The 14,726-nt window shown below is 35.4% G+C and overlaps 1 protein-coding gene across 1 annotated transcript in view; it reads left to right on the top strand.

The window, feature by feature from the left end:
- The first annotated feature begins 291 nt into the window (after window positions 1-291).
- The window catches only part of LOC118895014 (SAM domain-containing protein SAMSN-1), a 124,826-nt gene continuing 110,391 nt past the window's right edge, over window positions 292-14,726 (top strand). Inside the window, exon 1 of the mRNA XM_036851874.1 lies at window positions 292-405. Coding sequence (XP_036707769.1) covers window positions 403-405 — 3 coding nt within the window. The 5' untranslated portion in view covers window positions 292-402. The remainder of the gene's footprint in view (window positions 406-14,726) is intronic.

Genomic DNA, 14,726 nt, shown 5'->3' with positions numbered 1-14,726 from the left:
CTTCATCATACTTCTTGAGAAATTGCCTCATTTTGTGCATGGCTCCCCAACACTTAGAGTTTTGTTTGAATTCCTGGCTCTGTAATAAGTGCTAAGAATGCCTCTCTTTACTGTCTTGTTCACTGTTGAACACTGGCATACCATAAACTCGTAATCCCAATGCACGGGATCATTTAGATGGGATACTGTATAAAGGTGGGTAGATGGTTAGATGACTTTTCAATGAAAATTATCATTTTATTATTCCTTGACTCAGAAATCTCTTTATTGCAGGAGGGCTCTATGGACAGCTTATATGAGCCAGTCCCAGAAAAACAAGCTCACCAAGAGAGAACTTCTGGTAGAACTGACTCTCTTTTCTCACTCTCTGGGGAAAATGGAAACTTACACAACAATGTCTTCATGGTGAGTGAAACTTGAGTGGATCACCTCTTCTCTATTATATATTTAGAATCACTTGCGTAATGAAACCTGTTAATACAGCAAAAAGACCCTGTTTTCAGAAAGTTCTTCATTTACTTTTAGTTTCACTGTTGTCTCTTATGTGATTTTGGCTTATTAGTATGAACTACCATTTACAAAGTAGGTATTAGGTGATTATGTAACTTAAATCACTTAAACAAAAGCAACCTTATGACAAAGAAATAATTGTATTGTTTTCTAGATGAGGAAATTGCAGGAGAGAAATACAACATAACTTGTTAAAGACTATAAACCATTAAGTGTTAAAGCTGGCAAGTAAATTTATATACGCCTGCATCAGCAGTTTATCAGCAGTTTACTGGTAAACCAGGTTTTTGGGGTGGATGCGGGGAACCTGAGATTTGTATAATAGCATTTGCCAGTTTCCATGGTGTGAATGCTCCTACCATGGTTGATTTCAAGCTACCAATGGTTTAATAACAGGCTTACAATACCTGAATATTTAATTATTCATTCTCTCTAGTGTCAACTCCAGCACACCTCTGGCTGCTTTAAAGTCTGTGCTAACCACTTTACTAAGCTGCTTCTTAAACTTATGGACACACACCATCAACTTACTTACAAAATATTGAGTATTACTAGAATGCAAAGGCAAATGGTTTTTGTGAATTATATTTATAATTACTAGAGGCATAGAGTTCTCCGTGCTCTGCAAAGTTGGTCCTGTTCCTGTTTTACAGTGCATGCTGTTTTCTTAGTCAGTTGTGCTGTATTTGTATTAATCCCATTCTAATAAACTTATGTAGCTTCTATTGTGACTTAGGACAATACAAAAGATCCTATGATGTCTGCAGGAAATAAAGAACTTCTCTATACTTATAGATTTAGATGTCACCTCTTAGCCTTGTAATCACACATTTCCCCAATAACAACAAAAAATAATATTAACTACACTAGACGATGTTATATATGTAATTATCTGTGTTGATCCTTACAATAAACCTTTACAGAGGTTGAGAAAGGCTAAATAACTTTCCCAGTTAAAAAGAGGATGACCCAGGATTCAAACCCAGATCTTTTTTTGCTCTAGAGAAAGGGTTAGAGTAAAATACCTTTGAGTTTTATACTTGCCTGTACAGCTACCAGTTTTATTCTTTGGGGACTTTGATAACTTCTTATTTTCCCAGCTTCCAGAATGTTTCTGTTTCCCAGAAACTTAGATCAACTAAAAGGTAATGTACTGTAAGTTAGTAAAGAAGTTCAATAATAAGTCTCAGTAAGTAAATATAATTTTAATAATTTAGTGCAGTGGAAATTCTTCCCTCAACTCTGTATACTTTTTAATACCCAGAAGATATTGATGTTGACAGATATGCTTAAGAGGAAGCAGCAATACATTTTACATCTTAATGTGAGAGAGAGAGAGAGACCATTTACAGTGATACTGTCAATTGACATTGCAGAATGTTTGGAAGCATTTTTACTCTACAATTAAAAAGAAAAATTGAATAGGCTGAAAAGCCTGAAGATATTTCCTTAAACACATGAATTTAATAAGTATGCATGAAAAATAAACAAGTTCATGGCCAACCACTCTACCAGGATTGTTATCAAACTTCATCTACACTGCAAAAGTAAATGAGAATAATAAAAACATGATTTAAATTGCTACAGCTCTCTCTTTCTGTCTGTATATTTCTGTCTTTCTGTATATATAATTAAATACTGAGGTATATATATACATTTTATATATACATATATAATATATATACTCACTAATTTTAAAATATATGCATATATACAAACATAAATGTGTGTGTGTATATATATATATATATATATATATATATATATATATATATATATATATATATATACTGAAAAACAACTGGTTCAATTATTGATTCGACTATTCAATTGTTGAATTATACCAGTTGTATCAAATTATCATTGATACCTACTTTCTTCCTAATTAAAATGATTCCACAGCTTGGATAAAACAAGGTTAGTCTTTTAATAATGAAATTTAGTGATTTAGAACTTTCCTCCTGACTTTCCATCTAAGCCTCTGAAGAATGGATCCTTTTTTTCTCCTACTATTCTCACTTTCCTTTTTTTTTTTTTTTTCAAGGAAAAAAAGATTTGGACCAGTTTTAATAGAATTGGAAATAGATTCTCCTTTTGGATTAATGTTCTGAAAATACTATGAAAACATCCCTAAAGTTAATGGAGTTATTCCTCAAGTTCCAAGAGTCCTCAGCCCAAATGTATTTGTAATTTTAATTTTAAAAAAGATTTGGACCAGTTTTAATAGAATTGGAAATAGATTCTCCTTTTGGATTAATGTTCTGAAAATACTATGAAAACATCCCTAAAGTTAATGGAGTTATTCCTCAAGTTCCAAGAGTCCTCAGCCCAAATGTATTTGTAATTTTAATTTTACTGGAGAGGAGAGGTGCTCTCAAACTTAAACTCTTTACACCCAACCCAACAGCATATCTAGTTGTTACAGTGGAAATTTGTAGCCCATACTAAAAATGTCATTTGCCACATGAATTGAAAAGAAAAACCAAAATGAAAGAAGAATCCTAGGCTTCTTGGCTTCCCTTAAAGCTATTTTATTTACACATACTTATTAGGAACTTTGCTATGTGGAAAACGCCATGTTAATCAAAATGAGGAGTTACACAGATGGACAAAAGATGCTCCAGAGTCCCATAGAAGGTGATCAGGTGTGGACCAATCGCACAATTAAGGATAGAGAAGGCATTTAAGAGAAAGAAGTTAATGCTGGGATTTTAATTGAAGAACATCAAAAATATCTAGTTTACATTTTAATTGCAGTTCTAGAAGGGGTTGGTAATGGAGAGCTGGTCTAAAGAGCATTTGATTTAAAGTGAGACTTTATTAAATTTCATAAATATAAATAATAAGAGATCCATTTATAGTATATAGCAAAGCCAGAGAGTTTTGGAGGTCTTCTGCCACAAAAAAACAAAAAAACAAAAAAAACTAGCTATTAAGTTTCACAGAGTGAAAGATCATGCAACTAAACAAACATGCTGAAAGAAAATAGACTAACATACTAGCCTCACTAGAGATTGACTACTTTATCATTACATTGGTTAAAATGTAGGCTGTTACTCCTTGATTCTCTACCTATTTTAGCACCTCTTTATTATGTCTGAAGCTAATAAAGGATCTTGAATTAGAAAAAAAGTAAGAACATAAAATGTTTGCACCTCTGCCAATTGCGGTTAACAGGATCAAGCCTGAATTATCAGGCTTGCCATCTATATTGATTGAAGTTAGCAAATAATTGTCAATTTTCCACTTCATTTTGTATCTCATAAATTAAATTGGTAAGATATTTGAAGCTTTTCGAAAATGAGCTTAAATGTGGAACAGGGGAAATGTCTCTATTACTTGTATGTTGCACAAATATTCATTCAATGACTACTGAATGAACGGATCAGTGAAGGTTCATTAATCAAGCTAAAGAAAGTCTTAATAATGGAGAATGTATGATGCAGTGTCATACGTGAGCTCTGGAGCTGCGCAGATATGAATTCTCATTCTAGCTCTGCACTTACCAGCTATTTGACTTGGGAAAGTTGCTTAAATTCTCTAGACCTCAGCGTCCTCTTCATAAAATGAGGAGAACAGTCCTAGGTATGGATTCAGCCTAGTTCAGTTTCAGAGAAGAGCATTCCTTCTTGCTACTGAGCACTGGGGTTAGAAGGGCAAATGTGTCACGATAGAGCTGCGGCTAGAACTACTGCCCCAGGCGGCCTGTGTGTGTACTGCCCATGAGCTAAGAACAGCTTTTACATTAAAACAATTTTTTTTTAAACAAAAACAAAAATAGAGAAGACCATGCCATAGAAACTCTATGTGGCCCACAGAGCCTAAAATATTTCTATCTGACTTTTCACGGAAAAAGTTTACTGACCCAGGGAGTGACATTTTTAAAAAGAGAAACAGGTGGAAATTTATTTAATAATGTATTTAAGCAAGTATATCTAAAAGATTATTGTTTCAACATGTAATTATTATAAAAAGTTAATGATATATTTTATATTCACACTTAGATTTTGAAATCTGGTGTGTATCCTATATATCTCAATTCAGATGCTAAAGTTTCAGTGGTTAAAGTGAATCCTGCTCCTAATGAAACAATAAAAATTGTGTATTTTTGATCCAGCTTCAATTTCAAAATTAAAATTAAATTAAATTAAAATTTAGTTCCTCGATCGGACCAATCAAATATCAATTGCTCAATAGCCATATACCGCCAGAAATGGCTACAATGTTGGACAGCATAGAATTAGAGGCTTGAATTTGCTGGTCATGTTGAGGCATCAGAGTAACCAGATAATACCAATCCCCTACTTTACTTAGGGAAATATAAAGTATAAAAATACTTGAAGATAAACACTTAGTTATATACTTTTAGGAAGAGACAAGACCAGATGGAACAAGTATATTAACCAATGAGGAGGCTGAGATTAATGACTTGTCTGAAATGAGGGATGGAGTCAAGACTGCAGCTCTGGCTTCCCAAATACTAATGTTCTTTGGCCTTTCTGTCCCAAGCATGTGTGTGTGTGTGCTATGCATGTACGTCTATGCAAGAGTTAGAAAGAGTAGGAGAGGCTGAGTGTGAGAATATGTTTTGGGGAGATGAGAAGTGAAAAGGAGGGGAAGATAGGAAGATAAAGAATCCAACCTTTTTATATGTACATTAAATACAATCTGATTGATATATATATATGTATGTGTGTATATATAAATATATATGTATATATAGGACATAGCAGAGAGAACTTGAGATGGGCAATGAAGTTAATAAACTTGAGTTTTATTCCTGCTCCCCAGGTAGCTGAGAACTGTGTATCCTTGAGAATGTTTTTGAACTTCTCTAACCCTATGTTTTCTGAGCAATAGAATATGGATAAAAATGTGTGTCTCTTGGTTTGTAGTGAGGATCAAATGTTAAAACAAACGTTAAGCACCTGGCAAAATGCATGTTAATGTTCATTTTCCTTCCTTCTACAACCCATCACACCAGGGCAGAGTGATCCTTTAATTTAATATCCTTGATTAAATGACTTTAAGTCAAACTCTCATTTGAGCTCGTTTTAAAATAACTGTTCAAAATAATTTGTAATCAACACTCCTTACTTAAAAGCATTGATTTTTACCAGGCTGAACAAGAAGAAGCAACAGGGTTCATTGTTAACGTGCATTAGAAAACCCAAGATTTTAATCTCCACAAGTTGCCTCAAATCATGAACACCCAGCTTGAGTGCAATGTTTGACATTCATTCCTAGATTTCCTTCCATGTGTAAATAACAGTAAACAAGAAAATCTATCAATCACGGTGGCTCTTGTTAGCCTCATTTATAATTCAGGTGCTGGTTTTTTTGGGGGGGGGGTCCATTTTAACTTAAATATTTTAAAACACAAGTTTAATTTTTTAATGTACTCACATTCATCAACATTCTGCACTGATAAAAAGCACTGGAGAAATCAGTTAAATTGTTCCCAGCTACCAGATGTTAATAAGAGCGTAATATAGCAGATTCATAGTTTTAAAGACAAATGGTACAATACATGTCTAACAGTTGGTTAGAGCTCAGCACTAATGAGGCCAAGGTCAAGGGTTTCATCCCTCCTTGGCCAGTTAGTTTTGCTCTCTTCCATAGCCACTGGCAGGATCCATGACCCAGCCTGCCATCTTGGCTGTGAACGCCATTGATCATTAAGGAATCTGGGTTGGAGGATGAGGTGGCACCGGCACAAAACCATTACCCGCTATCAGAAGAGTGATTGAAGGGAAGAACAACCCAGCTGATCAGTAGTTCATCTGCCCACGAAGATTTTCCTTCACTATAATCAGTCTTCAGGCGACTAGTGCAATTCTCGGCTCTCAACTTAGGAGAATTTATGGGGCCATGGTAAGGACATTAAGAAAGAAAACTGAGTTCTTGCCCTGCCTTTGTTCCTAAATAGCGCTGAATAAGTCATTACACTATCTGGTTCTCTGTTTCCACCTCTATAAGATAATAGGGTTAGACTAGATGGTCTCCAAGGTCCCTTGCTGCTCTAAAATGGTTCCATGTGTACATTTTAAATTTTTTTGGAAGGGGGAGTGTTTTCTAACCTAAAACACTATTATTTTCCTTTTGGAACTGTGGAAGGCAGACTTTTAAGATGGCCTCTAATGAACCCTCTTGTATAAATCAGGGCTCTGTAGAGAAATAGAACTGATAGGATGTGGATATATAGAAAGAGAAATTTATTTTAAGGAATTGGCTCATGCCAGTATGGAGGCTGGCAGGTCTGAAATTTGGAGGGCAGGCCAGCAGGGTAGAAACTCAGAGAAGGGCTGATGTTGTAATAAGAGTCAAAAGGTAGTCTAGAGGCAGAATCCCTCTTCCGTGGAGGAACTACAGTTTTTTTGTCTTAAGACCTTCAACTATTGAGATGAGGTCCAGCCACATTATACAAAGTAATCTGCTTTACTCAAAGTCTACTGCCTTAAATGATAATTTCACTTGGTGTTTGACCAAATACCTGGGTTGTGTGGCCAAGCCAAGGTGACACATAAAATTCACCATCACATCTGCCTTCTGGTGTTTATGTCTTTATGTAATACTCACCTTTCTTTGTGTGAGACTTGATTCCGATAGAATTTGGCAAAGGGGATAGGAAGTCACTTCCATGATTAAGTTATAAAATACTATAACTTCTGTCTTGCAAGAGGACTGTCTCTATTGCTTTCTTGCTTGCACGTTATGGTGAAGCAAGATCCCATCCAGAAGAGGCCCAGGTAGCAAGGAACCAAGAGCAGCATTCAGCCTACAACCAGCAAGGAACAGAGGCCTTCGTTTCAACAGGCTTCAGAAAACTGAATGCTGCCAACAATCACTGAGTGAGCTTGGAAGAGGAGACTCTTCCCAGCTAAGCCTTCAGATGAAACCTCATACCTTTGGGCCAATAACTTGACTGCAAGCCTGAATCAGAGGACCCGTTTAAGTCACGCCCATATTCTTGACACACAGAACCTGTGAGATAATCCATGTATATTGTTTTAAGGCATTCCATTTTGGAGTAATATATTGCATAGCAATAGATAACTAATACAGGACCTAAAATTAACTTGATAAGTTACTGATCAGGATTAATTTGAAGATAACCAAATCCATGTTAGCTAATTTAAGCAGAAAGAAATGGATTACAGCTTAAAGAAATCTCAAAATTGTTGGGAGGCTGAAGATAGATACTCTAGCCGAGCTTGCAGAAATTACTGAGAAGCACACTACAAAACTCGCCACCCCCAAGAGAGCTGTTGCTTCTGCCACCATCAGGAAGTGTCCAAATCAAGAAGCTACTATCATAGCAGTAGGCTCCAGAACCACACTATCTCTGCTGAGATTTGCTACATTAAAAATAGATGCCCACACCTTATCTTTTCTCCCATGTTAGTCAGTTTTGAATCAGTGTCTTAAGTTTGCCCATGTGATGGATAAGACCTAAGCCATATATCTCATCCTAGTAACAATGGGAGTCCTTTCTCTCTCTCTCCCTCCCTCCCTCCCTCTCTCTTTCTTTCTTTCCCTTTCTCCTTTCTCTTTTTTTCTCTCTCTCTTTCCTTCTTTCCTTCCTGCTCTCCTTCCCGCCTTCACTTCTCCTTCTCTTTCTCCCTTCTTCTTCTTCTTCCTCCTTCTACACATCAAAAATATCTAGAGAATAAAATAAGACACTATGTAATTAAATGCTGTATTATAAGTATCAAGTCCAACTTCTACAATATTTCTCAGAAGGAATTTCAAAAAAAATAATGTAATAGTCAGGAGCACAACATTTGGGGGTCAAATAAACTTTATAAAAATGCCAGCTTTGAAATTTACCAGCTATGTGATCTTGGACAAGTTCCTTAAATTCTTTAAGCCCAGTTTCTTCTCCTATAAAATGAGGAAACTGCTTGTTATTCTCATTCATTATTTGAGAATAAAAAGTGACAGTGCAATTAACATTATTAGCACAGTGGCAGGCACAAAGTAAATGATCAATAATGTGTTATGACTAAGAAAATGATAGTGGTTTGTGGTTTAACAGTGTAAGTTCAGTGGAGAAGGTGAGATTTAAGCTGGACTTGAAAAGAAAGAACTACATTTTAAAATGGTGAAAGGAAGGTAAGACATTATCCCTGCACATTGTCCTAGCATCTTCCAGAAAAGGCCTTAAAAATCACTTAGAGCCAAGTGTCTTATAAATGGATAAATGGACACTGAAATGTGACATATCTTAGAATAGGTGCGTAATGAAGTCAAGGTAGGTGACTCCCAGGTTGGTATTCTAAACACTCAGCTGCATTTCTTACTTGCCTCTGAACTATTAAAATTGGGAGCTCTTTTGTTCTGTCTCCATATTAACGTCAGCATTGACATAGCTATTAATAACATAGACACTAAATGAAGAAAATGAGACTAACAATGGCATCCCATAAGCTAGGTCTTCATCAAACTATGAACAAGAGGAGTCAGTGTCAAAACAGTGCATATAATCCTTTTCTTGATTTCTAGATTGTGAAATGACTCATAACAAGTTGACATATAAAACATAGATCACCTTCATTAAAAACACTGCACTTTTCTTTCATTTTTATTTTTTACCCATTATATCTACGATCACATACAGCTATTCTTCTGCCACCAATTCATATGTGAACACTTTCTGTTGGTTTTAATTAGTTTCCTCCCATAAATAGAAACTTATGTTAAAATAAAATATAATCAATAGATTGAGGTTAATTATGCCCTATTCTCTTTTTTATTTCCTAAGTTCATGATATAATTACTAATTGAATCTAATGAAAGCCATGGTTATCTCTTTATTCATGTTTTAAAGAAAAAGCTGTAAAGCAAAAAAGCCCATTCCCATTTTAATTTTCTCTTAAAACCTTTTGTCATCCCTACTAAATTTGGATTGAAATATTGTAGATAAGGAAACATGGATTGTTTTTACTGGAAGAGATTTTCAAGTTCTTGTTCACTATTGATGTAGAGACAGTTCTGAGAGGGTTCTTGGAACTGGCCCAGTTTAGTAGCAGACCTGGGAAATCAAGCCAGGTTCTGGAGTGCCAGTTCGGTGCTTTTCCACTGTAAAGATGGAAGTTGATATTTTTATACATCTTATTTCCTATCACTCTTCTTGCAAGTTTGTTTGGTTTGCTTTTGTTCCATTTGTGGCTATGAGGATTAAATAAAATAATGATATACGTGGCAGGCAACATGAAATCTCAACATTAGTTGTCTTTCCCCTTTCTAAAACCTTGTGTAAATATAATTTCATAAGTCAGAACACATTTAAGGATACTTAAGAAAGTTCTAAAAAATGATAAAAATGAACTTATTTACAAAACAGAAACAGACTCACAGACTTAAAGAATGAACTTATGGTTACCAGGGGGGAAGGGTGGGAGGGAGGTGTAGATTGGGAATTTGGGATTGACACGTACACACTGCTATATTTAAAATAAAATGCCTTTCCATGAAAAAAAAAAAGGAAGTCTGGAAAAGAATCTTTTTGAAAAGGAAGAATCTTTTATAATGCAAATAACCATCCTCTAAGTAACCTATTTTGCCATCCTGGATATTTATAACACTGTGAGAGGAGTTGGTTAGTTCAGGATTGATAGAAAGCTCACTTGGCACACCAGTAGATGAATGGCAAAGTTCTATGCAATTTACCAGCTCTGTCCCTCATGGATTAGATACAGTACCTGTGCATTCTCCAGACACTACAAGCTATAATATCTGCCCTGAGATGATGAGCCTTGTTGGGATGCCATACACCACCTGCTTCTCTTGGGGAAATCAGAATTCATTAGCGTATAGGGTTATTACTCTTTGACCGAAGCTGGATGGGCTGGCAAGAAAGTCTACTTTTCCCATCACAATGAGCTGAGGTTGCTTCTGCTTCTTCTTCTTCATTGTATTCTCATGGCGGGATAAAATCTGTTTTCCCTGAGAACCATAATTTTATTACAGGAATATACTGGGGGGTCTCCAATGTGCAGTCTCTCATCTAAATTCAATGATTCCTGAAGTGCCCATTTTTAATTAAATGTGCCGTGATAAATTACTGGGCATTCTTTGATGATGATGATGGCATTCACAAAATGATTAGTGTCTTCAAAACACATCAATATACTGTCCAAATAATACTAACATATACACACTACTATGCATAAAATAGATAACCAACAAAGACCTACTGTAAAGCACAGGGAACTATACTCAATAATTTGTAATAACCTATAAAGGAAAAGAATCTAAAAAAGATTCTTACATATATATTCTTTAGTTATATACATAACTAAATATAACTGAATCACTGTGCTGTTCACCTAAAACTAACACGACATTGTAAATCAACTATATTTCAATTAAAAAAAAGAATTATGTGCAAAAAATACTAAATTATTCTTATTAGTACTTTGATAAAAGTGTGCTTTCTGAGTTTTTTGTTTAGTAGTGGCATATAGTATTACATTTCTCTAGCCACTCTCTCTTCTGGCCAACAGTTCGTTTGTGGGATCTCTGATCTAGATGACAGGTAGATTTTGTATCTGTGTAGTCAAGTATTGAAGTAGCATTGTGTACTCATTAAGGCATCAGGCATAAAATCCCAGTTTTACCACTTACTAGTTATGTGACCTTAGGCAAGAATTTGACTGCTCTGTGCCTCAGTTTATTCATGTGTAAATTGAAGACACATAACTGTATAAACCTCACGGGATTGTTGGGAGGATTAAATGAATTACTCCATGTAAAGCATTTGGAAGTGTGCTTGATAATCCATAAGTGTTCTGCCATTATTATTTCGCAAATGTGTTAAATCAAGAAATTAGAAAAGCAATAAGATTTAAAAGTCTTGTCATTCTTAGTAACTTGCTTTAACCACCTGGGCTCAGACTAGCTATACTGACTAACATTTCTCTTTGTGGTGTGATCTATTCAATAATTTAGGAGACTTCTTCATGTGATTTTTCTCCACATGTTTGTAATCAGGTGTAGAGGCAGGATGGAGGACCTCATGGGTGGCAGGACTCCTTCACATGGGTGATGGTTTGTTATCCAGCACACAAACTTCCTCCTTGTTTTGAGAACAGAGCTGAAAGCTGGATATACATTTTTTCATCTCTCTGGTGGCTTTTCAGTGCACTGCAAAATTAGCCCACTTTATTAAATTTGAAGCATCGTAAGCATCCTCTTTCCAGATGTCTATTAGAATTTTTTTAAAGGGAAATTCTGTGAATTTCTCTTTCTTTTTTTGAACATCTGTGGGAACTTTATTGAAGCCCAAGAGGTTAAGAAATGTCCAGACATAAGCTCATTCAGTTTGGATGTGGCATTCTTGGAATCACGGTATTTTGATATTAGTTAAAATAATTACTGGTACATAATAGATGCTCAATAAATGTTTGTTGAATGAACTATAAATCTATGAATGAATGAATTATATGATTCTAAAGAATACATTAGAATGAAAAATATGACTAGCATTTAACCAAGGTAAAGCACTGCATGTATGACCCTAGACAAGTCAATTTACCATCTGAGACCTCCATTTATTCATTTATAAATCAAAGGTCAGATCTCATCAACTCTTCAGTCTTAAAAATTCACCATGGGATTTACACCATCATTTACTGTCAGTCATTATTCTCTGTGCAGAAATACCTTTCACATTTCCATTAGCTGGGCAACAACAACTCCTGACATATTCTTCACTTCATTTTTCCTTTTGACTTTGTGATTTGAAAGTAAGATTTAAAAATGAATAACACAAAAAACAGGCACATATTAGACTCAATCCCAAAGGACAGTCAACTGTAACCACCTCATGAGAATAGAAATATGGCAGTTGGTATCCAAAATTTCTCTATTCTTTTAAATGGCACCTTCTCTTTCTTCATTTCTAATTGTTTTTAAATTTTCCTTAATTTGACCTAGTTTCATAGTTATGTGAAAATGCTTTGCTCCTAGAGCCTACTCTCATCTACTTGAAAAATAACATAGGTTGGACATATTCTTTAGTTTCCACTGGCCCATTTATAATAATTTGTCTACATTTCATATTTTTTTATTTTCCTAAAAACTGCCAGGGGTAACAATTAAATTAAGCCACAAACTCCCTAGTGAATGAAAGGTAAGACTAATGATTAGTGCTTGACTTAGGGGATAATGAAGGCTAACAGGAGCAAGTTTTACCTGGTATTGATGGCAAGAGTCAAATTAATGGACTAGACAGAATGATTTCACTGACTCTGAAATGGTATTTTCCTTTTGTAGTTCAGAGTATCACGCGCGCGCACACACACACACACACACACACACACACACACATAGATATAGTTCTAAAAATAAAACTATGTATAGTCCTTCTTGACTTGCCCCTCCAGAAATAAAGAACCTAGGGTCTGAACTCCAAAGTACATGACAGTCTGCTTATGTAAGCAGACTGCTTGGTACAAGAAGTACTAAAAATTGCTTAACCAGTTCAGTAGTCATCTACAATTAAGCAACACCCAGGGAACAGAAGTCTTATTCTTATAAGTAGATGTTGCCCTTTTTGAGTAATCCCTTTCCTTCATCTTGAGACTGAATTTAGTGTGCTTGACTCTCCCTACCGTCTTGTAGGAAGAAGGTTACCTAAGGAGAACTACATTAACTCTTTCATCTTAAGAAGGATTCAAAAGAAGTTTTAGCTCAAAATCTTTTTCAAAGTATTCATGAAAACTCTTTAATAAAAGATCCCTAAACTTAAGCTGATTCATTACAAGCAAATTTTGGATGACCGGGATTCCAGTAAAATAGAACAAAGTAGATAGTCCCTAGAGAATGTTGTGACAACGTATGTTCTAAAAATAACCAGTCTCCATCTATGGTCTTATGAAATTCTTTCAAGTCTTGGTCCAGATGTCTCTAAACCTCAGCTCAGAAGCTAATTGTGTCCCTTTCACTACAATCAGTAGCCACGCATATTTAACCAGTTTTGGTCCAACATCTGATTTTATTAACTTAGCTAAGGCTTCACCCAGCTGAAGCAAGTGGCTGTGCTTGAATAATATGCCCTCTGCCCCAATTCAAACACTTGGGGCTCAATTGCACACAAGTTTTGTGTCATCTGGAATTAAATCTCTTTGGTAGCAAAAAACAATGAATTATTGAGATAATAAGTGGGTTCAAAAAGTACTATGATTCAAATGATAACAAATACAAAAGATATCTAATGTTTCCTATCTTTCTTATTTCAAATCCACCTTCTGTACTGCTTAACTCCAGACCAGACACCTTTCCTCTTTATACTCAAAAGAGGTAGAATTATTTTGAAGAGTGCAAGATTCACAATCCAAAGAAATGTATCTAAACTCACATAACAAATTAATGAGACTCATGACAATGGATTCTGATTATTGAGACATAACTGGCCCAAACTGCATAGATTACGGGAACATGGAGTTTGCTCCTTCCCAGCTACATTCCAAATATATATGACAGGAAAATGCTACTACAAAGATGGGTGGCCATCCCCTTTCCTGATGACCCTCACAAAGCTTGTGTGTCCTCTGATTGTGGTGAAAAGGATACAGTTTGCTTCTGGACTCAGGTTTGGAGACTTCTAGACCAGACTTAAAAAGTTTCATAAAAAGACCATGGATAGAGATTGATTACTTTTAGGACCCCTGATGACAAAGTATAGAGAATCGAAGGAGTGATCAATCTAACCATTAAGTCCTCAAAGTCTGTTGATATCCCAATTCACCTCAGGGCTTGTGTTCATGACTCCCACATTTTTACGTTCACCCCCAGATCTGTTCTATAAGACATTGTCCTCTGGGTGATCCACAGGCATCTTAACTTGGCAAAACTTGTTTCTCAAGTTGGGGACTGATTATTTCAGTATATGGGTTTTCAGTTCTACCCAACAACATGAAATAGGTAATTCAAATTGTCTTTGAAGTTAAATCTTGATAAAAACACAATAAGGGTTTGAGAAAGGTCCCCCCTCAGTTACTATGTAGGGGAAAGCTTATCCTGAATTTTACAGTGCTCAGACTAATACTGTCAACTATTGGAATAATAAAACTAGCTTTGAGTAACATCTGCAAAAAAAATACTGACTCACTATGCTGTATACTTGAAACTAATGTAATATTGTAAGTCAATCATACTTTAATGAAAAAAAAAAAACAACTTTCCTTTTTCTGATTTTTGTTCACCACTCC

Source organism: Balaenoptera musculus, chromosome 4 (assembly GCF_009873245.2).
Source record: "Balaenoptera musculus isolate JJ_BM4_2016_0621 chromosome 4, mBalMus1.pri.v3, whole genome shotgun sequence".
Lineage (NCBI taxonomy): Eukaryota > Metazoa > Chordata > Mammalia > Artiodactyla > Balaenopteridae > Balaenoptera > Balaenoptera musculus.
The sequence above is the reverse complement of the archived record's forward strand: the minus strand, read 5'-3'. Positions and strand labels throughout refer to the sequence as shown.